This window comes from Alligator mississippiensis, chromosome 6, assembly GCF_030867095.1.
Source record: "Alligator mississippiensis isolate rAllMis1 chromosome 6, rAllMis1, whole genome shotgun sequence".
NCBI lineage: Eukaryota > Metazoa > Chordata > Crocodylia > Alligatoridae > Alligator > Alligator mississippiensis.
In genome coordinates this window covers 48,813,355-48,840,060 of record NC_081829.1, presented here as the reverse complement: position 1 = coordinate 48,840,060, position 26,706 = coordinate 48,813,355, and the positions used below count along the sequence as shown (strand labels likewise).

At 44.0% G+C, this 26,706-nt stretch overlaps 1 protein-coding gene across 6 annotated transcripts in view; it reads right to left on the bottom strand.

Annotated features, from left to right (window-relative positions):
• Nucleotides 1-26,706, bottom strand: part of CABCOCO1 (ciliary associated calcium binding coiled-coil 1) — a 127,229-nt gene that overhangs the window by 43,497 nt on the left and 57,026 nt on the right. For 3 of the 6 annotated variants that reach the window (XM_059729858.1, XM_019496702.2, XM_059729862.1), the window contains one exon: nucleotides 8,101-8,166. The exons of the other annotated variants lie outside the window; for them this stretch is intronic. In XM_059729858.1, the coding sequence (XP_059585841.1) occupies nucleotides 8,101-8,166 (66 nt within the window). The remainder of the gene's footprint in view (nucleotides 1-8,100; nucleotides 8,167-26,706) is intronic. 6 annotated transcript variants of the gene reach the window in all.

Sequence of the window (26,706 nt, the reverse complement as noted above, 5' to 3'; positions counted from 1 at the left end):
GAAGTAGTAATGATTTATAATATATGAATAGGAGCAATAATTGGATAGCAAACTGTACTCAAAAAGGCTTTAATTCACAGATTTGACATCAGAAAGTCATAATCCATTGATCCAACTTCAGAATGATGGATTATGACTTTTTAAGAACATGTAGGCATGTCAGTTTCATAAGCATTCCGGGAATTGTAGTCCAAATTGTTTTACTGAGGTCATTTGAACAATTTCAGCCTTTTCCAATATAGCTGATGAACTAATATTTTGAAACATAACATTTTTAGTTGGATCCACATATTATTTTTTAGAAACCCTGAAAAAACCCAAATACTGTAGGCTTCCATAACCAGCATGGATTTTTTTCTCCCTTGTAAATTACCATGGGGCATCTACTATGCTCTCTGCAAAACAAAACAATAAAAGCTACTCAAATATCAAACAATACCATTTGTCTAAAGAAGATTTTTTTATTATTAAAATTTGGGAAGAAAAGACAAGCTGCAAAAAGGGAGAGAGGGAGGAGCAGGAATTCTTGCCCGAGACAGAAGTAAAACATTGACAGGTGTTCTACAAACTTTACTATGTACTAGTGTCAATGCATATTAATTTTGGCATCTAGCATTTCCACTATTTCAGTTTTGGGCATCTCTTAAATAAAGGCTATTAAGGGAAAATGTTGTGTGGGATACTTGGGTATGCACAAAATGGGGTTTGGGTCTAATATGAAAGCAAATTTATTTTCCTTTATCTTTTGTTATACAACAGCAGCCAGAACTGGCTATTGTTAACTGTCAATTGCAATTGTTAATGCCCAGCAGTTAAAAATGTATAGTATCATCAGTAACACACTGTCATCTAGCCCCTTTAAGAAGGGGCTTGAACTTTAGCTCTTTTAATGAAAGTCACATGGAATAGGACCATTATATCAATATTCAGAAAGGCTTTCAAAATATTTTTAGTTGGCTTGGTGTACTTACGTACCTGTTAGCATAAATTTCATCCAAATGCAATACTATAAATTTTTCCTGAAATTTCTTCATTATAATTCAATGCATTTATACATAAGCAATCCAGCACTATATCAGAGTAATTCAGTATTCCTTATTGGTTAGCTATGTCTGAGAAAGTTTCTCCTTCTTTCAATAATTGCTAAAAGCCTCAGGAAAACCTCACTTGAAATATAAAAACACAGTATGCACAAATATTTTCAGTTTGTGCACACATTCAAAGCTTATTATTTGACTTCTGATAAATATTATCTTGTATAAGTATTTCATCCAGCCACAAGGGCTGTTTTCAAGAGTTATAGGACTAAGGGAAAGAAAAAAAGGAAGCCAGGGTCCTTCCATTCCTGTATTTTTCCAAAAATTCCTTCCTGTTCACCACACAGGTTCACCCTCCACCATTTTCTCCTCACTTATTCCTATTTCTTTCAATATCATTTAAAACTTTTAAATAGTCCTCTATCTAGGACAATTGCTCATGTTAATTTTCTTCTGCATTCATGTTTACCTTCCTACGTGTTCCCAAGTGAAGTCAGTGAGAAACTTGTTGTTCTGCAATCAGATGACTGAGTTGCAAACTTTTTCTATGGGAAATCTTAATCTGTCTGAAGTGAATGTAAATTAAAATGTCCTAGGTCCAATGCTCAACCCAGATTAAGGACCATGTAGAGTGGGTGGGACAAAGCAGTTTTTAAAATTACTTATAATCAGGGAAAAATAAAACATTATTAATATATTGTGCAAGAGAATTATTTTGACAGCTAAATATAAAATGGGTAAAAGTATAATTGATGTATTACACAGTGCATTTCACCTAATGTCACAAATCCCTTATAAGCTTTACATAAGAAGATAAGACTTGAAATCAGATACCTCTTGAAGGCTATAAGCAATGACAATCAACTCTAAATAAAAGAGCAAAAAAGTGTTGGTTCCTTATTCATCTGAATGTAGAGAAGAATTACTTTAGGAAGGGTGAAATTATTCATTTGGGATGTTGTCAGAAAGAAACCATGCATTAGGTACACACTTAAGGTATCAAGAGACATTGCATTTATCCTGCATGGGACAAGCTATGGCTATGTTTCTGGTCCCAGGAATCACAGGATTGGCATGAAGATTAGGGCTGTGTGAAACAGCAGTGTTCTGCTTTAACTTCTGTTTTGATGGAACACTGTTTGGTTTTGAGTTTCATTTCATTTTGAAAGCACCGTTCCATTCTGTTTCATTGAAATGGTTTCACTGTTTTGACGCTGTTTCGAAGTTTCATCCATAGGCTATAATGGGGAAGCACGAAAAGGCCTATAACTTTGTCATTTCTTGCCTGATTCTGATTAAACTTGCTGGGATGGTAGCCCCTTCTGAGAATATGAAGTCTGTCAAGTTTCAAGGAGATAGGTGCAGGGGTTTCTATGAAACCGCACCTCAAGCTGCTGACAAGCAGGAGTCGGGGAGCAGGAGCAGCATCCTGTGATCCAGCAGGCAGATCAGGGGCCCGCACCCCCGAAAGGAGTCTGGCAGAGCCTCCGCAGCTCATCCAGGGGTGTGGGTGGGCCCCCAATCTGTCTGCCAGATGACAGGAGGCTGCTCCTGCCACCTAGGATCCAGTACTGAGGAACTGAGCCCGCCTGGGGGATGTGCCTCCCCCAGCCGCTCAGAGTGCAGCACTGGCTCTCCCCTGCCTCCCACCACCTGGCTGCTGCTTCAAAATTTGAAACATTTCAAAACTTGAAATGTTTTGACTGGCCTCATTTCGTTTCAAGGCTGAAGCCCTTTTTGAAGCCCTTTGTTTCATTTCAATTTTGCTGTTTTGAGCTCAAAAGGAGTTGAGACATTGTCGAAACAAAACAGCCGGCAAAGCTTCGGACAGCCCTAATATATATGTTGTGCTTCCATTCAGGGCTCAGTGAGTGGTTGAAATGCACTGCATTTTGAATGGCTTTTGGGGGATGGTAGTCACCTGGACCCCCAACACTCCTGGATGCTTATGCAGTTTTCAACTAGTGGGGCTGGCAGCAGCTTTGAAAACATCACATGTGCACACAAATTATAATTGTGCAACATGCTTTGAATGACCCGGGTGGGTGGGAGAGAGGGAATTGCACTAGCATGGGAGATTTTACTGACCACATGGCCACATTGATTATGTAAAAGCCATTCACTTTCTTCCCTTGCTCATGCATTTTCAATGTATTGCAATAATAATGCATTACAATAAAGTGCCTTTATCTTTTCCTAATGACTAGTCACTTAGGAGTGTCATTGCACCTACTTCCTCATGTGTGGTAGGAACTAGGTAAAGCATGGTTAAGGCATGGTGGGCTGTGCCAGTGTTATTTGCTTGGAATACCCAGAGCCTAAGGCAGTGGGTTGGGGCAGGAGTCTGGTAAAATAGTTATCCTTCATATCAGTGACTATGTGATTGGAAAGCAGAGGTGGGGGCTACGAAAGTAGTGGGCAAACCAGTGTATTCTTCAGTATGATGGCCAGTGCCTTCTCTTGACTTCTGGGCATGAAGCCAGTCTCTACAGTTGAGGGCCACAGTCTCTACAGCTGTGCTGTAAAGGGTTGGGGGCTGGGGCATGAGGTGTTAAGTGAGCCATTATATTAACCCATGTTATGGACTCAGTAGAAAAGCAGCAAGACCTTCATTGCCTGAATTGACTCAAGTGGCACCACTCTCAATGCTTAATGTACTTGCCTTGGAGCTCAGGAAGAGAAGGCAGTGCTCAATCCTAAAACAAACCCATGGCATTGCAACGCACACCCTCAAAGACTGAAGAGTGTTTGGCAGGGCAATTTCTCAGCAAGGCCATGAGGAACAACCACACTGTCCCAGGAGAAATCAGTTCCTAAGGCAAATGTAATATCTGTTCATAGTCCTTCTTGTGTAATTTATGTACTTGGGCTAATGGGAAGTGACGAGGACATAGGTTTTATATCTTGAAAAAAATTGCTGTGCAGTGCCTGTTAACTCCGAACTGGGGCACTAGTTCACTATGTGCTTCTTCATCAAATCACTTCCTAGAGTGCCAAGGTTTTCCTTGGAAGCTTTCCAACCAAGTATTAACACAATTCTTCCTAGTTTCTGAAATCAGGTGAGATCATATAAAAAAGGTTAATTGGGTACAGTTTATTTTAACCCTTAAGACCTAGATAAACATTCCCCTGGATAGTTTAGATGATGATCCTTGAAAAAGGGTTGGATTATATGTCCTCTTGTGGTTTCTTCCAGCCCTATTTTTCTCTGATTCTAAGGATAAAAACATCCCTTAGGATTCCAAGGTAAGAGAGGATAGGCAAATTTACTAGACTCCTAACTCTCTATTCCTCTTTCTCTTCATTCCCTTGCACCATCGCTTGCCCATCCCTTGCTTTCCTGCAAAAGGGCTGCCTGTATCCTTCCTTTGTTTGAATGACACCACAAACTCAGTTCACAAAGGCTACCAATGCAGCAGTCAGCTGTGAACTATACCACAGCAGACTGCACTAAGGATCACCAACAGTAAAACATACTCCAGCCATTTCACATGTAACATACACTGAAAAAACATCATGTGGTCACCATTAGAGTGGTAGTGAGCATCGACAGTGCCACTCTCATAAGCATGTCAAAAGGGACTGGGCATGCATTGAAAACAGCTTCACAACATTTCTGGCATTCAGTACAGATGGAGCAGGAGCTAAAGGATAAGGGGTATCTTCATGGTGATTTTCCCTAGCATTGTGAGGGTTCAGTTAGGATGAAGGGAGCCAGGTCTGTGGGTAGACCCTGAATGGCAACCAAGAGGTCAGCTAGATGGGGGTAAAGGTTACAGGGGCATCAGGTTAGGGCCTGGGGCAGAAGAGAAGGGAATGTAGGACCCAGTCCCAGTAGAGCTGAATGAGAGAGATCCTAGAGATGTCATCTGGAGTGCAAACTGAAGTCAGAAGCCAGGAGAATATAAAGAGCCAGCTGCCAAGTTCCAGGGAAGATCCAGGGGCAGGGTCAGAGAAAGTCAAAGCTGAGTCAGGAGCCAGAGAAAGCAGAGTAAAATTTAAAACAAATGAAGCGAATGTTAATAGTGAGCCACTTTGTCTATTTTAAATCTTTGACAATTTTAATCAAAGGATCAAAACTACACTTCTAGCCCTAAGGCTTGTGACATAGAAGCCTGCCTGAGTAATATAATTAAAAGGATCACTTGTAACTCAAAATTAACTTAAATTAAAAAAATTGGCCTCATTGTTTATTTCCAACTGGCACTGTCACTTCTAGCTAAAACATTCTATTGCTTCATACATGACAAATATGTTTTAGCACATCCCTTTTCCCTGTTGTGCAGATGATTAAAGGAGCAGAGGTTAAATACAGCTAAAGAAAGGAAGTGGTGAATTCTATTTTTAATAACACTGGCATTTACCTCTCCTGTCTCAGATACATAGTAGTGTGTAAATCTAGCATCTTCACCTAGAAATAGGTTAAATAGCTTACTCTTATTGCAAAAGTTATTTCTGTATTCAGTTTCCTTCCATACTAAGTTTGTACTGTCCTTGACCTAGTGACTGGATCAGCAGTCCTTCCCAGTGGCAGGGTTGGGAAAAAAATTGTCAAACATATCTTAATATGTCATTTTAGCACAATTATGCTTTAGAACAGGGGTGTCAAACATTTAGCCTACAGGTCAGATTCAGTCCATGGAGCCCCATAATCTGGCCCCTGGTTCTACCCCTTGAACCACACACTGCGCTGGATTAGCTCTGTGCTGTCTGTGGCACTCACTGGGGGCTGGGTCCACACTGCATGCAGTGTTTGCTATAGCCAGTCCCAGGCTGTGCTTGCTCAGGCTGGCATGTTAGATCAGACTAGTTGGGTACCACATACGCTGGATCAGGCACGTAGGCAGAGGGGGTAGAGGGAGGGCGTCTGTGGGCCTGATCTAGCTCATAGACCAGCCCAGCATCAGCCATCCAGCCCAAGAGGCCAAATGAGTTTGAGATCACTGCTTTACAATATACCATAATAGACATACAGTCCTGCTTCTGTGATCATGGATAATCAAAGAAGGGGGAATCCCCTCTCTTCCCCCAAGTAATCAAAGAGAGAAAAAAAACAGGGCTAAAATATTTTCAAATGTATGAAAGCCTTTAATTGCCAGTCTGTAATTTAAATTTACTTGCTGTTACATGAAATTTACTTCACTGTATGCAAGAGGAATTTAAATGCTCCAAACATATATTAATAATTCTGAATTGTACTATATTACATAAATGCTGCAGCAACATTCCTCTTAATGTTGAAAATTAAATAGGCACTTTAATTTAATGCTGAAAATAGAAAATAAAACTAGGAAAACTGTTTTAAATATTAGGTCTCCTTCAGGAATGCTGCACGAGAGTAAACTATTACAGCATGTTCTGTGCCTGATGGAGTTTGACAGACCTTTGACTTTGACTCTTTGAAGAAAAGCTGAACTATGACAACCTGAATGTAGGGGCACTTGCATTCTTGCAAGAACATCTTTGTGACTAAATAATTTATCACTTAGAATCCAATTTTGCTCCCTTGTCTCACAATCCTAATAGAGTGACCTTACTCCAAATACAGTCTTACTAAGACTGTTGGGACTGTTCTGTGATAAGATCTTATATAAAGTGAATGAGGTTGGCAGACTAAGATCTTTGCATCCTCAGTAATTTACCAGTTAGTCATAACAGTTGGTGAAATCCATTCCCATGAAAAGCCCAAGTAATTAGAGACTTCTGCAAAGAGCTAAGTCAGCAGAGGGGAACAGAATTCACTCACCCCACAAGTGATAAGGCCGCAAAATAATGCCACTGCTGCTGTTTCTCCCAGTCTGTAAAATGACATAACCTGCAGGGGGTTTTATTCCACTGAATCTTCATGAGATTTGCAAATGGTTCTCTACATGTTGGAATAACTATAACTATCACTGGCTGCACCTGCTAAACACTTCTTGCACAACTTTATTTGAACTCTCTGTAGGTAGCTTAGTTTACCACAATTGTTTTATGAACATAGATGCTAATCCTTCTTTGCCTTCCACCCAACCTATCCCTCACCTTTCCCCAGAGAAAAGAAGAAACTGGAAAAAAAATAGTTTTATCCTGTACAGATTGATCTTGGAGCACCTTCATTATCAAGCAAAGCCTTTAAATTTTGTACTCTATTGACAACTTAGTGCTAGTGATTATAGCAGTTGTTTCTTTAAGTTACCTTTGTCTATTACAAAGTGTGTTGAGATAAGCTCATTTCACAATCTGTTGAATGGTAACAATACTCAAAATGGTGAACAAACAGTGAAGGAATCTCATTACCAGGGATTCTGGTTTTCTCTGTTTAAAAAACACATATTCTATGATTAAAAGGGAAAAAAATACAAATTCTCTAATTAAAGAACCCCATAAAACATGTTTTTCCCTTGTACCAGTACAGGCTGGGGGTTGACTGGCTGGGCAGCAGCTCTGCAGAAAAGGACCTGCGGGTTACAGTGGACAATAAGCTGAATATGAGCCGGCAGTGTGCCCTTGTTGCCAAGAAGGCTAATGGCATACTGGGCTGCATTGGTAGGTGTGTTGCCAGTACGCCAGGGAAATGAGTACTCCCCTCTATTCATCATTGGTGAGGCCACATCTGGAGGACTGAGTTCATTTTTGGGCCCCCTACTACAGAAAGGATGTGGACAAATTGGAGAGTCTAGTGGAGGGTGACAAAAATGGTGAAGTGGCTGGAGGGCATGGCTTATGAGGAAAGACTGAGGGAACTTGGCTTATTTAGTCTAGAGAAGAGAAGACTGAAAGGGGACTTAGATGACAGAACAAGGAGCAATGGTCTCAAGTTGCAGCAAGGGAAGCTTACATTAGATATTAGGAAGAAGTTTCACACTAGGAAGGCAGTAAAACACTGGAAAAGGTTACCCAGAGAAGTGGTGGAAGCTCCATCCTTGAAGTTTTTCAAAACCTGGCTAGACAAAGCTTTGGCTGGGATGATCTAGTTGGGGATGGTCCTACTTTGAGCAGGGGGTTGGACTAGATGATCTCCTGAGGGCCTGCCCTACCCTAGCTTTCTATGATTCTATGATATAATGTGGAAAAGACTTACCACAGCCAGATGAGGAGAGGAGCCGGTGGGACACCGTGCCAGAACTGGAGCATGGCGAAAATGAAACTGCGGTGGATGGGAATGCCGTGGCAAAGAAAAAAAACGAAAAAAAAATGCTGAGTCAGGAGGAGTCGGGACTAGCTCCCATGTCGGCATGGACATGCTTTATAGCAGTGTGCGGGGGCCAATTCACTGCCCAGACCCCTGAAGCTGGGATAAAAAGCCTGGCAGGAAATCAGCCAGTAGGACCAGAAGTGAGGTCCCCAACTGGCCCAGGGGGGCCAGATCCTGAACACAGTCCCAGCGCAGGGATGTGGTGGCTGCCCCAGGAAGGGGCTTTCTTGAATAGTCAGAGCCAGAGACAGCCCCACTTAACTGAGGAGATGCCGTGGACATCAGATATCCACAGCACAGACTGGATCCTGGCAAGACCATATAAGGCAAGGACCAATGAACAACTGACCCACGGCAGGTATAAAACTCGAGTTAGGAGTGGGACGCTGGGGGACAGGACAGTCTGAGATCGGCAAGATGCTGAAATAAGGCAAAGTGTGGTAGGGAATAATCAGGTCAAATAACGTCCTGGTGCCACCGCCATAAATTCAAAGGGCCAAGATGCCAAAGTGCACGTAATACCAATGTTGGTGACCCAGGAAACAACATCTTTGGTTGGCATTATGTGGGGTGTAGGGGAGGTGGAGCCCTGAGCAAGGACAACAGGGATGACTGAAGGAAGGCACCAGGAGGGATGCGATAGACCATCTTCCTCTCCATTAAAAATAATTTTCCAGCAACAACGTGGCAGGAGAGACCCCCCCCTGGAATATAGACCAAGGTCCAACCCATTAAGAAGCTTGTTTCTTCCCTAAAGCAATGGAAAAGCCAGAAAAGACCACACAGACTCGATGCACAGGTGAAAGGCATGGGAAATTATAAATAGGTATTAACTGAACACAATGTTTTATTGATATGTTTACAATTTAAAAGCAACTTGGAATCCTACTACAGAATGGAGTGTCCCACGGGAGCATGGGGGGGGGGCACAAGGGGGCCCCCCTGTGTGCTCAGCAGTGGACCCAGAAGTGGGCTGGAAATGCTTCCAGTCTACTTCTGGCCCACTTCCAGGTTTGTTGCCAAGCACGCTGGGGTCCCCCTCACGCTTCTGTGGGATGTTCCATTCACCCCAAAATTGCAGCATTCATGAACCGCACCTGGTACCTTGAGGTATGTAGGAAAAACATATAAAGCTGTGTCTACGACCAAATCACTGATTCTCTGAATCAGCATCGAATCTTCAGTTTCAGATTCAGCAGAATCGAATCAGGACAGTGATCCAAATCAATTAATCGAATCACTGTCCCACATATAGGTCAAATCCACACACCCCTACAGCCTACCACTGCCTCAATCACTATAATAAAATAACATTCTAAATACCCATAAATTTTGGTGTTTGATTTGGGGGGGTTTATCACAGAGCTCCCCTGCCCCTTCACTCACCAGGACACAGATCTAGCTGTGGCTGTCCCCCCCTCCAAGCCCCCCACCCCAACACATACACACACTGCTTTGTGACACTAAGCAGCCCTGATATGCCAGTGCCCTGCCCATGCCATTGCCCCTCACTCCTGACCCACAGACCCCTACCCCTGATGGTGCCCCTCACTCCCCACCCACAGGCCCCCAGGCCTTACTGGTGCCCCTCACTCCCCACTCATAGCCTCCTAAGCCCTGTTAGTACTCTTCACTCCCCAACGATAGCCCCCTGGGCCCTGCTGCTACACCTCACTCCCCACCCACAGCCCTGTCAGAGGTGGGTTCCTGCTTCCAGGGATACAGGTCTAGAGAACTGGGTTTGCAGCCCCCTGCAGCAGCACCCAAGCCCCAGCTGCCATGGCAGAGTGGAGTGTGGAGCCTAGTTTTCCCTCTCCCACAAGGAACACAGTGGAGTGGAGTCTGTCATGGGGGCATGGGCTGCTCACTGTGGGTTTGGGGCTCCCTGCTCTGCTGCCCCCTAGAGCCACCATACCCCCATGGGTGGGACCTGGCATGGCAGGGCAGAGCGGGTCTGGGAGAGGAAGCTCAGTGCCACCACTGGGAGCTCTGTACCATCATGGCAAGGTCCCCCCTGGGCACAACTCCACACTGCCACCCCTGTTGCTGCTGGGCAGGCAGGGGGCACTTCATCATGGCAGTGCAGGTCTCCTGGCAGCAGCATCAAGCTTCCCTGCCCCACTCAGCCCTGTTGCACCAGGTCCTGCCCACTGGGCCATGGAGACCTGTAACAGTGGGCCTCTTCAGGGACGTTCTCAGAGTGGCCTGCCCCCCTGTTCCTGGGCTAACCCTCACCTTGATGTTAGTTAATTAGATGTTAATAAGCGGGAGGCTGCCCATTTACTGCCCTGATGCCGGGGGGGGGGGGGGGCGCTATCTGTAGCTCCTTTCCTCCCCTACACCACAGCCCAAGCCTCACAGATGGCATCTATGTGTTCTTATTATCACCGGCCCCACACTGGGTCCCAGAATCCTTCTATCAGGACCCTCCAAGATCCCTCCATTCAGGCGGCCTATCTCACCTTCATTCGGCTATCTAGCTCCCTGAAACTATTTTTCCCTCTTGGGTCTGGTCCCCCCGGGACCTTTGGCTACCAGCCCTGGTCCACCGCCAGGCCAGTCAGGACCCCAGGCCCTCGGCTCTTGGTCATCCCTTGCAGTGGGCTCCTGGTCCTTTTGACCATCATGGTCCTGGCCCCAGCATGGGCCAGTCGAGGGTACTCTTTTGATCAGGTCTGAGTCTCTAGCCCCTCACTCTCTCCAGAGGTCTGGCCGCTGGGCCCTACACACAATGGGGTTACCCACCCGGTAGTGGGGGCTAGGGGTTAAGGTACCCCGACCCACCTTGCATTGGGGTGGTAACTGGCCTGGCATTTCCTGGGGGCTCCTGCACCAATGAGAGCCCCACCAGGCCACCCACTCCCAGCAGGGTGCAGTTTTAGGTTGTACCCAGGACCAGGAGGCTCCTTTCCATTCCCTACAGCTCCTCCCTTACCTCTAGATAACATCAGCAGCCCTCCGGCCAGGTGATGTTGTTGCCTGCCCTCTCACAGCAGAACTGCCGTGTTTATATGGGCAGCCCTGAATCTAAGATGGCTGCCCTCATTAGGCACGTGGCAGCTGCCAGCTCCAGGCCCTTAAAGTGGCAGGCACAAACAGACCCCAGATGGAGGGTAGCAGGGTGAGAAGCCCTAAGCCTGCAGTGGGCAGCATGTACTCCCTGTGCCCCCCCAGGAGTGTGTACAGTGGCAGGGAGCCAATCCCCTCTGCCCCCTGGACAAGCCGCCTGTTGGCCCATCCCGCTCTCCACTCAAGCCCTGAGGCCATGCATTCCAGCTCCAGGCCCCAGCTGGGTACCTGCAGCAACCTCAGCCCCAGCCCTGCCCAACTCCCCCATCATGGGGGCCTCAATTCCCCTGTCCTCCCCCTCATCCACCAGACTTACCTGTGGGAAGCTGCTCTCTAAGCTGCCTGGCAGCCATGTACATGTCTACATGTGCACATGCACATGGCACCCACTGCTGATCACCAACCTCCTGCTGCCCCCAGCCCCTTGCAGACTGGAACTCTGCCAGCCTGTAAGGGGAAACCCACTGTTTCTCATGTTTTTCTCCTTTAAAGGATAACATCCAGGTTTTTCTCCTTAAAATGAAAAAAATCCAGGTTTTACCGCATTTTTCCATGGTGAATGGAAAATTCAAGTCCCTGCTCATTACCAATTCCCAGAGCAACCCAGACTCTCCTGGTGTATTGTATTTAATATACTAGGTCTTGTGGACTGTATTTATTTTATAGTCCTTAAATACTTTTGCCTAAATAAGTTGCATCATTGCAGACTTTTAAATTTTATTCTAATGTGTATGCTTCATGTGAATTAGTTTATGTAATGTTCACTGTACTATATAGGAGAAAAAATAATCTACAAGAAGATAAGTTCTCATTTTATCTTGTACTTGTCAAACATTAAGATTCTGCTAGTCTATTAGACTTCTAAGCTTGTCTAATATCTGTCATTTGTATCCAAAATTAAAGTCTATCCATGCTGTATGATTGTTTAGTTGCTCTGATATTCATTATATACAATAATTTGTAATTTGTAATAATCACAGAAAAATGTGCTGAAGTAGCAATGTGTTTTCACTATCACTTTTAAAGTCTATGGCCTTTACAACTATGAAACCAAAGCACTGTTTTTCCATGCACTACATAGCTCTAGCAGTGCTTGTGCTGACCAAATGCTTATAAGAATTTTATGTACTTTTTTCATTTTATTATTTACCCATGAATTGAGGATTGATAAGACCAAAGATTAAATATGTGGCAATAGAAATGGTATGAATAACACACTAGGAATTCAAATTAAACTAACTGATGTGAGGTAATACAGCAATATGACTCTGCTTTCCTGTTTCAAGGTTCCAGTGAAAAGGGGATGAATTAAATGTACCAGGAGTAATTCAGAGTTCAGTTTGTAAGTGCACCAGAAAAAGACGAAAGATAAAAACCATTCTCATGGATAAGGTGAGCTGGATTTGCCCCACAGCTTCTATTTTAACAATTTCTTGACTTTTTAAATCAAATTAAACAGAAATTAAAGATTCCTCAAAGGAAATTTAGCACAGATTTATATATGACTATATAAGATGGGCTTAAAGAGTATTCTAAAAAACCCCCAAAACCCAGACTAAAAGATGCATATTTCACTTAGACCATACTAAAGCTGTGGAATGTTAAGCAATTTTAAAGTTCAAACATGCTGTGGGCAGTCTCACATTAAGGGTTAATACCATTTCTTGACTGCACAGCTCTTACTTGCCACTAGAGGGCTGGCAAGCAGGGGCATGGCTAGAAGCCAGGACACCTGGATTCTATATCCCTTCTCAGGGGGATAGTGCATCCTGGGATGCTGGAGGACTGAAAATTGCTCATTTAATCTTTGTGGACCAAACTGAAGTAACAAGCTAGGTAGCAAACACTGCTCAGAGTTAATCCTTGCCTATAGTGGCATAGTTGAGATGCTCAGAGGCAATTTAGCACGTTAATGAACCTTATAGTACAGATGCTCACATTTTAAGTGGTCTTAGTATGGTCTAGTAACATTAGCCTAACACAGCTAACTACCTCTCTCTGTTAAAAAAAATCAGGATTGTAATGATATGTTTAGAACTCCCACATGAAGGCACTACAATGCACTTCTGGCAATAGTTTCTAAAACAGAACTTAGCCTCCAGCCATTAGTTCTTTTTAACCAAGATCACTAATGCTAATGCTAAAAATTAAAAATATGCAATATCCAGCAACAAAGATGAGTGAGGGCAGAACTACATTAATTTCTTCCTTTGAAGAATAATCATCACTGCTAATTTAACATCTTTTCCCAAAGATTTCCCAAAGGTAAATCTTCCACTTAAGTGTATCTCCTGAAGAGTACAAAAACTAGCAAAGTGTTTTTGTTATAACAAAGGAGAAGCACTAAGAGGTCTGGATATATAATAGATAAAAATTAAAATGATAAATGGACATCACAAATATACAGCATCCAAAACTTTAACAAAAGCTTTTGTCAGTCTAAAGCTCACAAAAACTCCTCCAGCACAGAACATTTTGTGAAATCTGAAACCACATTTGTATTGCTTTATCCTAGCAGAATATGTCAAATCTATATTTATCCCTTAAAACCTACACTGTACACTATAACATATTTCCGGGCCATATTTGAAAACCATACTCAAATACACCACAGCCTCAATCTATGTAGAAGGCAGTTCTTTGAGCAGAATAGAAAGAAAATGAAGCTACTGTCACATAGAAGAATTCTGAAATCCAGGAAATACGATAATACATATACAAATAAATAATGAAAGGAGAATTAAGCCCTATAATATCTGTGTTACAAAAGTGATAACATTATATCTACTGGTATATTTTCATAGCAGCATGAGGGCTGTAGTGTAGAATGTGTGATTAAGGTCAAAAGGACTATTCCTACCATACAATTTTGCCAGAATTTTAATAGACCCCATTAAAAATGGGTTTTGGCGAAATCTGAGGTCCAGCAATATCCATTAGGCCTATGTGAATAGGGAAGTATTCAATTTGGATTCGGATTCAGCCGATTCAGAGGACAGTGATTTGATTCTGTGATTCGAATCACTGTCCCCATTTGATTCAGTCAAATTGGCTTTGAATGATTCGGCACTGATTTGGAGAGGTTCGGAGGTTTCGCTTGGCTGGGGAGAGGCAGGCACAGCCAGATGGCTGCAGGTTCTCATGCAGCTCCTCTGGCTGTGCCTGCCTCTCCCGGGTAGGGGGAGCCACAGGAGAAGCCCCCATGGCTGCCCTGCCTGACCCCATCTCCTGCCTGTCCCAGCACTTAAAAAAAAAAAAAAAAGCTCCACTCAACCCAGAAGCTGAGGAATTGAACCGGGGATGGGGAATAGAGCTGGTTCAATTCCCCAACCCCTGGCTCAACTCCCCGGCTCAAGGCCTCAGAGGCCCCAATAACTACTCCCAGAGCCGGTGAGTGCAGGGCTTTTTTTTTCTTAAACTGCTGGAGGCTGGGCCAGATAGGGGGTGGGGTCAGGCAGCATAGCCATGGGGCCTTCTCCCATAGCTCCTTAGGCTGTGCCTGCCTCTGCCCCAGCAAGGGGAAGTTGTGCAGGCTCTGTGCTGCTTCCTCTTGCCAGCCAGTACAGGGGACATGGGATGCGGGTGCAGCAGTGCTAGGAATGGGGGCTATGCCCTGCTGCCGCTTGTCCCCTTCCATCTGGAGTGAGCTGTGCCCACATCCCCCCTCCCCGCCCTGGTTGGGCAAGTGGCAGCAGGGCAGAGCCCCCGCTCCCAGGGCTGCCACACCCGCATCCCACATTCCCTTGCCCCGCTCCCTGAGTAAAGCACCCCACCCCAGCTGGGGAGCTTGTCTCAGCCCCAGCCCCAAGCCCTCCCTCCCCCACACTCCTTCCCTCCCCCCTCCCCCAACTCCAACAGACTTACCTGCTGGAGGCAGCTGTCAGCTGCCTGTTTAGTCTATGGCCAAATCTCTGAATTGGCTGAAGTTTTCCCAAATTGATTTGGAGCTATTACTTGGTCTCCTGATTTGATTTGGATTCAGAGATTCGGTCCCCAAAACCGGCCAAATCAAATCAGCTACCAAAGCTTTGCAGAGCTCTAATATCCATGACAATGTCTATGCAGGCTATTTTATCTTTGCAACAAAACACCTACCCATGTCTGGGACAGTCAAAGATTCTGTTCATTCCTCCAGAAGGAAAAAAAAGTGGGGGGGGGAGGAGCCAAGCATATGACAATGACATAAAGGGAGATACTATTCCAGTGGGTTACACCAGTAATTTTCACCCAGGGGTATCATGAGATTTTCTTAAATGTACTGTGGCGTGCTGTGTAATATGTGCAATTAGAGATTCAGATACCTACGCAATTCACACGATAAACCCAGTGATTTCAAATAGGAATCCACAGTATCAAAACATGCTGACCTATTATGCTTTTTCTGAGGTCTTTGCAACAGAATTTCTCTATTTCTTTTCTGCAGTCAAAAAATGAGTGAAAGCTAAGAGTTGACATTTTCCAATGGGTACCTTGAATCCAGCAAGGAGTGCCTTGAGTCTAAAAATGTTGAGAACCACTGAGTTAGTGGTCTGTTTTAAGTCAGCCAACAAGAGACTTAATTGGATTACTTGGCTCCTGCAGCAACAGAAGAAATAAAAAAGGCTGAGATTTTCCTCCTGGCTATCACCTGTTGTAACTATCTATACAGTGTCTTTATCCTGTGTTAAAAATATTCATACTGAATACATAATTTTGGTGGTGATTGGGGTATATCAGGAACTAATCTCTCTGGCACTGTAAATGCATTCTGACAACACAGGCTAATGGCTCCAACAACATCCTCTCATTCCTTGAATACATGGCTGTTCAACTGGCAGCCTGTGGGCCACATGCAGTCCTCAAGGGCCATAACATTTTGCAAGCCCCTTTGTGAACTTGAGAAATATCCCCAAAACTGAGGTTAGGCAAGTTTCAAAATAGAGTCTGAAGGCAAGACAGAGACAACTCTAGTGTAACAATATTCTGGTCCCAATCCAGTATTCAAGGAGGGGAATGGAACAGATGGACAAAAAAAATATTTTTTTTGCACCCTGAAAAACTAGTTTATGTGTAAGAAATCAAAGTGTAAGAATCTGGCAAGAATGACTTATGTGTTTTCTTTACCTGCTCCCTGGGTGCATTCTACATGTGCAATTAATGTGATGCAATAAATTCCTGAGCCATTTGAGCCAGAGTATGCTGCTTCTGGGTGCAGCGTCTACACATGCACCTGGGACAACAGCAATCTTAGCCAAGGTGGAGCAGCCCCAGGCTGGCAGGGGACATGCAGAGGGAGTCACCCTCAGGCCCTGGGTGGTGGTGTTGGACAGTGGAGGGGCTGGCAGGAGCCGGGGGCTGGCCCCTGGCTGCCTGGGTTGACCAGATGTAATTTACACCTGACAGTCACCATCTACATGTGCATTTGATTGCACTTAATGACTCCACTGTAAGATAGTACTGTCCTATGGCAGGGGTAATTTGTTTACTGTGTCCTAATACCAGTGCACATGTAGATTGTGATGCTTTATTGCAGAGTTAATGAGTCTACTCCACAGTAAAGTGCATGTGTAGATGCTCCCACTGATTAGGGCAGTTTGAGGTATCCCATTACCAGAAACAACTTGACAGCTCCATCACGTATTAAGAGTGCAGACCCTCCCACACCAACTTATGCACATCAGGTTATGCTTTCCAGATGCACAGTGCATTCAGACAAGGATGCACTGTGCATAGGGAACCACAGGGTTTATGTAAGTCACCACTGTGCAGACAGTCCATATAAAGTCAATGCACCTCTTAAGACTCTTAAGATGCATGCAATTAGTCGAAAGATTTTAATTGTCACTTAAATGATCCACAAGTATTTCAGCAACTTAATTAAGAATTAGCAAATAGTAAAAATATTTGTAAATCAAAATTACAGTTTAAATTAGTTGCTTTCTTAATCCATATACAGATGTTTACTTTCTCCTGAGAGAGTTGCTGCTCTCCTAGGAGAAACCAGGAGTGATCAGGCTTTTTCTCCTAGAAGAAAAATGGTCGCTCCAGGAGAAAAATAATGTGAAAACACTCTAGGTTAAATTGCTCCCGGGAAATTTTGTCCTGGGATCATGAATGTCTGTACCTGCTGTGGTTTCTCTCAGAAACCACATAGCCCTCCAGCATCCCCTCCTCCCCTCTCACCCAGAGATACTGTCTCTCTCACAGGACTCTGCTGCTCCAGCAGAGAGCAGAATACACACCCTTCACAATCCGCACAGGGAAACACAGTTTGGGGCAGCCAGAAAGGGCTGCCCAATGTACTGCTGTCATCTAACATCTGAAAGACTAAGGATGCCTGCTGAGATGTGTGCAGAGACATCCCCCAGCTGCAGTGTCAGCACTGCAAGCTCTCTACTCTTGAGGACCTCAGCATTCAAATGTCTGTACACACAGCTCTGGGTAAGTTTTTTCTGCTAGGAGAACAAACCAGGGAGAATTCTCCCACACTATCTGAATATATGTATACAGCCTTAATCTTCTGTTATGTAACTAGAACTTTAAAAAGCCTACATTCCATATATATAGTAAAGAAAAAAAATTCAATACAAAGAACTGCCATTCTGTAGCTTACCTGAAATGTCAATACAGTTGAAATAATTTACTAGCTGTCTTCTTCTCCAGCAAAGTGGCATGAAGTAACTAAATATGTTCAAAATTAGAATACTGGTGGAAAAAATTCTTCACAGATGGACTGATATAAATTACAACAAATACAGGAAGAGTCAGCCCTAACTCAGAGCTAAGTGCCTTTCCTATAAAAGTTTATTACCAATAGCCAGGAGATAACAGAGAGAAATTTCCCCCTCTAAAGACTAAAGCAAATTTTAAACATGAATTGTTTGGTTCCTGCCTACTACTCCTTTTTCTTTCATTGTAAAAAGTTCTATTGTCTTTTTTATGTTTTGATTATTCACTGAGTTTAAAGACCTGACAGGTCTAGATTGTTAATAGATCATCACTACTGAACTTTGAAAGCTTTTTTAAAATAAAGGCATGACTCACATTAATATTCTTTGGCTTTGGCTTCAGTGTTTTTATCTTTTCACAGAAATTTCAACCATTTTGCAAGCTAACGTTTATTAAAAGTAAAAATATAAGTAAATTCACATACTAGCTACTAGCCACACTATAAAAATCCCAAACTACTTAATTAGTTAATTGTGTTTTGATGAGCTATTTGTAATGAAAATAATATTATTTGAAATAAATATTCAATACTTTGCAAACAAATGCATTTAAAGGTAAAATACAGTGTAATCTATATCCACAAGTTTGAATGTTAAAGTGATATTGAGAAGGCACATGAGTTTTATGAAGGATTTTAAAAGGGTCAAAATAAATGTTTATCGTTGATTAATTACTGGTTAATCTTGTTCCATCGTAAGTATGGAGAGTCTGTCTTCTCTTCAGAACACCAACGAAATGAATTACGGTATTTTTGCACATTAAATGTGTCCACTTATCACAAAACAATTACAGTTAAAAAAGCATGCCTGTTGTCTAAGTAAATGGAAATATTTATTCACAGCAAACTTTCTATAGGCTTTCAAAACTTGGCACAAATATTCACATGAGGAAACACAGCAACTTCACATCCCACAAACGTCTACAAGCTCATCGTTGGTCACACATATTCTTAATGAAATCACATTAAGGAGTTCACAAATATAGTTATGCAAATTCATAATTGCCATTATAAACAGTGTTCATGAAACCATTTATGAGATAACTGCTTAGTTCAAATTGCCAGTTAAAAACAACTGTGCCCATGAAAACTAGGTTGTATCCTCCAAGTAAATTCATACTAGATATTAAAAAGCCAGCAGGTATTGAATGATCTAGGCTGAATCTGAATTGGATGACCTAGATGTAATGGACTATACCTCACTGAATAGTTGTTTGATGGTACAATCCTATATAAGGCATGCAAATGTCATATCTATGTGCTGGTTTACAATGAATAAGTCAAACAAAATGCATAATTCAATGAAAGACAATGAGTGACTCAAACTGGGGGATTTGGTTGTGGGGATGGGGGGTCTTGACAGATTTCACAAATCTTCTACCTGCTCTTTGGTGGACTGACAAGAAACTGGCTTTCAGACTCTTGTTTCCTCAATGGCCTACCTGGGACTGACTCTAAACTGCCAAGTCATGGCCCCTCAGCAGATTAATCTCTTAGATCTCAGGTAGCTCAGAAAGCAACTGGAGCTCCATATGTCCCCTGACTCTGGGGCATCCTGCCACATAGACTTCTCTGAAGCTATTATGCCCAGTAAAGTAGGATGAAAAGTCATCCCATTTTGCAGGGAATTTAAGAATGTTTGATGTGCATGCTGAATTAGAACACATAACCAGATTTCAAAATCCTGAATGCCTTATGAAACAAAATTAATGTGTAGCTCTAATTATGTGTTATACTTAAGTTAAACAGCATGAATTCCACAAGAACAAGGCCAGGGTAACACATTCAAGAACACTAGAAAAACAAAACATAATACATGGCCTACACTCTGCCTTCAACCTAACCATTGCGAATGTCTTATAGTCAATAAAATGCTGTCAATCTCCACTGAGAATTATAAACATCTGTACATACAGAAGACTGAATTGACATAAAAACAATTTTTTGACACAAGACATGCTATAATCTTATGATATGACACTTTGTCACCTGAATCTTGCAATACCGATAGCAGTCAGATTCAGATTGTCATTATATACTGTCTACCCTTCAAGTCTTAGTCTGAAATTCTTAACTGGATTGCATTCAGCAAATAAACATGTCATTGCTGAGAAACCAACTAGCTTTTTATATAAAAAAACTATCACAGAAACACACCTATTTATGTAGTAAATTCTGAATAGTTCTAGAAACGGTTTACAACAAACACTTTTGACCATGTTTCTCTCTCTCATAGAAGCAATACTACGTTACATCAGCTGCATAACTGCAACAAAAAGTTGGCATAATTTTGCAGTATGAACTTCTAAAACATTTTCTGCCAGGAGGTTTAGGGCTTTATCCTCCAAGGTACTGACCCCTGTGACCCCAAAGCAGCCAAACAGTTATGCTCATTTAAGCATTGATTGAATGCTTTTAGTTCAGTGATTCCCATTCAGGGTGCCAGGATGGGAAATATGTGGGTGCTGCCACATCCATTGTAGGGTGTCACAAGGTGTGAGGAGATTTGCAGGTAAGCCAGGCTCAGGCTTGTCCATGTTTGGACAATCCCCCACACTTTCTGCCCATCCTTTGTGTAAGCACTGCAATATATAAAGTAGTTTTGAAACTGGGTGCCACTCAATTCACAAAAGTTATAGAAGGGCACCTCAAGTTCAATGAAGGGTGCCTTGAGTCCAGTGAGGGGTACCTCAAGCCCCAAAAAGTTGAGAACCACTGCTTTTGTTCTTTATTCTGCTGAACTAAAATTACTCACATGCTCAAAATTAAGTGACAGTTAGATGCTTGGTTGGATCAGGATCAAAGTGCTCAGCATGTTCCAGGATAAAGTCCTGAAATTATTCTCTTTTCCTGATTGAATCTTATTTTCTATGGCTTGCTGCACACTGTGCAATGTTGCACCAAAAATATGTAAATTTTCTCTGTAAAAAACATTTAAAAACACCTCTTCAGTCATTCTCTGAGGTGGGTGTGGTAAAGAAATAAGAAAGATATGACCAAACACTAACGTGAGAGCAAGCCGTGCTCATAGCATGGGGAGGAGGAGTGATGGGCGCGGTTAGCAGCGTTCCCGCTCGTGCTGATTGGCAGGGGGCGGGCAGACGCTGCCCAGTTAAAAAGGGGAGCACGCCAAAACAACGGGGGGGGGGACCCGCGTAATATCGGAGAGGACTGAATACCCCTGCCGGAGGTCCTGCATCCGCGAAAACCTGGATGGCCCCATCACGATTTGGTATACCACCCGAGTATGCTCAAGAGCTCCCGAGGAATCGGCGAATTAGATTCCAGACACAGCTATACGAGATTGTTGCCTGAATAGTGAGTAAAAGCGATTTTTCTTATCTCACTGCCTCCCCGGTGTGTTTCTGTCAAAGGAGGGAGAGACAGAAGAAGGAGGAAAGGCCCGAACCCTTTTGACCCCAACCTACTCGAATAGATTGGGCTCAACCACCCATAGTTAGGTTGCACATGGCGATGAGGATGGGATCCTCGGGGAAAAGGGGAAACAAAGGAGATGCCGACGAGTTAATTTGGCATTGTCCGTGGCGAAATCATCACCGACCTCCGACCATGGACGCCGATGATTTAGGGGCCCACGTGGCGTACCATCACACCCAGCAAGGTGGGGAGATCGGGGGCTATGTCTCCATTCGCCCGACTGAGGGTAGCGAGGAGCCACTTAAGGAATGGGTCGTGTTTGGCCTTAGCCCCACAGCCCTAGGATGTCTCCTTGCTAGCCCCGCGGTCCTATACCGACTACCCAATACAGCCGCGGAGGAACAACTTAGCCGCGTTAAGCCCACCAGCATAAATGATTGCACCCTTGAGACTGACGGGTGAGAGGCTATAGAAATGCAATTGCAAACGGTGAGCGTGGAGTCACTGGAGCAGGCAGCGTGGGGCTCCGAGCCAACGCTCCAAAATGGCGCCGGCCACGTGGAACTGCTGCTGGAGGATGGTGCTGGGGAACATGAGGAGGGCCCACGGATTCCCCTAGGAGGCAGGCCCATCGTGTCATCGTCCTCAGCCCCGCCCCCCGGAGTGATGCTGAAAGAAAACCTGCCTCCCTGTGAGGGAGAGAGATTGTATCCAGCGCTCCCAGCAGAGAGAGAGGAATTGTACCGGGTGCTTCCACCCGACACAGTTAACCCTCTCCTGGCCGCAATTCACCCGATAGTGCCTGTCAAGCAGGTCACTAATGCACAGGGGGCAACCCGCACCACCACCACACACGCGCTTGGCGCAGAGAGGCGGCGGTGGAGGTGGCGGGTGCCCGCTGGGCTGAAGCTCGCTCTGATGCTGCTACTCTTCTGTTTCTGCTGCAGTGCCTTAACTGGACCAATTGTTGATCCACACATAACAGCAGTTTGGGGGAAAAATGTCACGTTCTCGGTCACTGAAGACGATTCCAGTGTCCTGTGATTGTATGGGACCACATCCCCGGCATGGATAGCTTCAGACGGTACATCCCGCGATGGCGGAGGATATGGATATTATTGTGACCCTTGTCATGACTACGAGCTCAAAACGTCCCATCCAGAGGAGTCAGTTCAAGCATCTGAACTACGAGGTTTCCAACTAGCTCTTGAACATGCCTACCGTCACCATGACGGGAAGCTTCCGGTACCTGTTATAGCCGTAGATTCAGAATATATATACAGGATTGTCACCGGAAAGGCGCAAGCTATGGAGCACACGACTCTCTGGGACGATGTCAAGACCATTTTGTCACACTTCTCTGTTCACCCCTTAATTAAACACACACGGTCTCACCAACCCAATACAGATCCTGTGCATGCCATTATAGATCAGCTGCTGGCACACCAAGGACCCATGGATGAGAAGGAAGTGCCTCAGTTACATGTCGCCGACATTGTAGACATTGATCCTTTTCTCGTTTGGCTCCACGAGCGCTGGGGACACCTTGGAGCAAAAAGAGCACAAGCACGCTGGAGGGAAGAAGGCAGCGAAGGACCGAGTGTAAAACAATGGAGAAAGATAGTCCAAGCCTGCTCCGCTTGTGCACGAGAGAAACCGGTGCATCACAAGCACCAAAGAGCCGTCTATGACCCAGCACACTTTGCTCCAGGAAAGGTGTGACAAGTGGACCTGCTTGGGCCACTCCCAGGAGCCAAACCACTGAATAAGGGATTAGTAATTGTGGACCTGGGAACCCGTCAAATCCTCGTTCTCCCCACAAAGAAGACCACTGCTCCCATAATTCAGGGATGTCTACAGCTTGCCTTCGCTCATTGGCAAGTACCCCATGTCATACATTCCGATGGAGGAACACCTTTTAACTCCAGAAGTTTAGAGCAGTTTGTGACGGAGCACAATATTCAGTGGCATCATCATCTACCTTACCATCCGCAGTCGAATGGTGTCATGGAGCGCCAGATAGGACTGTACAAGGAACAGCTAAGACTGAGGGAAAATGGATCGTTTAAGAACTGGACCAAGTACAATAACGATGTACTAATTGCAATGAACGCCACTAAAGCTTTATGGGATGAACGCACCCTGGTGCCACGTCCGGCCTGGAAGCCATGTTACTCATCCCAAGAAACAGTGTGGCTGACTATTCCCATGGCTACCAGTAAGTGTCCGACTCCAGTTCCCGGTGTCGTACTCGAGCCCAGCGAGTACCCAAACACCTATCTAGTTTCCCTTGAAGCAGTCACACCCACGCACACCGTCTTAGCTCATCATAATTGGCTAAGTCGATGCAGTACAGTTTAGTACATGTTATTAATGAACCCTGAGTTTTGTTTTCCAGCCCGAAGCGGCATGAGGTCGTCGATGCATAACACGTGAGGTTCGTCGCTGCGAGTGAACCCATTGGCGATGACCTCCCGGCAGAAACGTCGTGCTGCATCCAGACAGACTTGATTAGACTTAGTCATTGTTTAGTATTTTATTGTATACCTGTATTAGATGCTGTATTTCAAGGGAGTTCTTGAGCCCAACCATGCTCGAGATTGGCATTTGGTCAAGGGGGCATGTGGTAAAGAAATAAGAAAGATATGACCAAGCACCAACGTGAGAGCAAGCCATGCTCATAGCATGGGGAGGAGGAGTGATGGGCACGGTTAGCAGCGTTCCTGCTCATGCTGATTGGCAGGGGGCGGGCAGATGCTGCCCGGTTAAAAAGGAGAGCGCGCCAAAACAACGGGGGGGGGAACCCGCGTAATATCGGAGAGGACTGATCACCCTCGCCGGAGGTCCTGCATCCGCGAAAACCTGGACGGCCCCATCACAATTTGGTATACCACCCGAGTATGCTCAAGAGCTCCCGAGGAATCAGCGAATTAGATTCCAGACACAGCTATACGAGATTGTTGCCTGAATAGTGAGTAAAAGTGATTTTTCTTATCTCACTGCCTCCCCGGTGTGTTTCTGTCAACGGAGGGAGAGACAGAAGAAGGAGGAAAGGCCCGAACCCTTTTGTCCCCGACCTACTCGAATAGATTGGGCTCAACCACCCATAGTTAGGTTGCACAGTGAGGTTTTTAAAAGAACTCAGTACTTATGCTGAAGTTCCACTGGCCACTAGAACTCTTATGGACATCAGTGGAAGGAGAGTTAGACCAATGTAAAGGGTTTGAAAAATCCAACTCCTAAAATACATTAATCTGACACTCCAGGTAACCCCTCCTATTTACCCGCTATATTCATCACCAGGTCTACATTCCCCCTCACCCCCTCTTTGCCCCCCCCGCCAACTGGTCTTTCACCCACTGACTGCCTCAATTTGCATTTTCACTGACTGGCTTTTTCACATATATATTGGCCTCTGGCTTCTTTTCTATTTCATCCAGAAAAAGCACAGACCAACTGCAGATTCTTCCTCAGCCTGATGAAAGGTGTTTGTACCTGAAAGCTTTAAAGAAGAATTTTCTCAACTATTTTAGTTGGTCTAATAAAAGATATTGGATTTATTCAAAGAATCTTGTCTGCCAGAATTTGAAGACAGTTGTTGAAATCCAGCATCTGACTCCATTGAAATGGTGTTCCAGTATGCTCTCTCTACCTGTACTTTGCATATGCCAAAGTAATTCTTTGCAGAACAAAAAACATTTTTATTTCTGTCATATAAACTTACCCAAATATTAAATTTAAATCAGTGACATGCTGGAACTAAGTATATTGTGCTGATATCCTCCACTATTCATTCCACTTAAAAAAGGAGCCCCAAGTCCCTCAAGATCTCTATGATCACAGCCATAGGTAGATCAAAGACTGAATACCTCTTGTGTCACTAATGCCCCTGGCAGGACTTCAGTTAAAGGCACCATGGGATCTGATGCACAATCCCAACAATCACACTTCTTGCCATGCTATACATGCATGGCAAGAGGTATGATTATGGAATCAGGGATCAAATCCCCATACTGCATATACCATATTGCATCATATTGCTGGTACAGGGGGAGCCCAGGATCATGATCCCAGGCTACCCCTGCACTGGCAATTAAGAAGCCAGTAAGATGATCCTTGCTCCCAGCCTTGGGAACATATGCACACCTGCTTCTCACAGCTCCTAGCCTTGGGGGGACATTGGATATTGTAATGCATCCCCAAGGCTGGGAGTGGCAGTCAGTTGATCAATGCTCCCAGTCTCAGCAGCTCATGGACATGGGTGACAGGTGCCTCCCAAGTCTGGGGGGGCACCAGTGGGGCACGAGTGGGGCACGTGCTCCCCTACGCCCCTCCTATGCATTGCCTATGCATGTGGAAGTCAAGGACTTCTTTTTGCTCCCAAGCCTGGGAGCCCTGCTCAGCCTGGCCACACATGTAATTTAAACATGACAGGAACCAGTCACAAAGTTATTACACATTTTGTGTAATAATTTTGTGGCTTATTTCTTATTTTATCACAATATTAATTACAGTAATGTGGCTGGGTTACTACTTAAGACATGATTAACTAGCTAATCACATCTTAAGTGCAACATCTGCCAGAGGCCTAAATATCGTAGTCCATGAATTGCCTACTTTAGTATCAACTTTTTTTTAGCTATTGGTCACTTCTGCTTCAAAAAAATCCTTCACTCAGCGAAGAACTGAACAACAGCTAGTAGCTTTAAACTTCCATAATTTCTAAACTACTGAACATCCTTTTTTCCAAATTGCTTCTGACGTGCTTGCCATGGTGAAAGTTACAAAACAAAGCCAATGGCATAGAAAATCAACTCAGTAGTTCTTCAAAGCACAAATATTTCAAGGCCACATGCACAGAAAGGTTTAAGTTTAGTTACTGGGGCAGTGTCACCTTAATAATGAATCTATACATTTAAGGAAATGTCAACTACACATGTTCAATGTACAGTTCCCAAAATACCAGAGAAATAATGGTTATTCAAAATTATTTTTTCCAAACCAGTCAAAAGGAACTATTTCTACAGAGGATTATGTCAAAGTTAAAATTTTAACTTCCTTCTTCAACAACTTAATAAAAACTTAAAATATGAAAAAGTGTATTTTTTTTGGCAGAAATTCAACATAGCCCCAGTGGCTTAATATATTAGAAACGTGGCAGTACGTGAAAACAAGGTATTAATAGAAACTGTTTGGAAACTCTAACTGTGGTGGGTGATATCTAGTGACTGCAATAATACTGAATGTACACTGCTACTAAACTTAATCTTAGATATTTTTATTGCAACCCAGCCCACTATGACATTTCTAAAGAAAATTACATTGTACAGTACTACTGC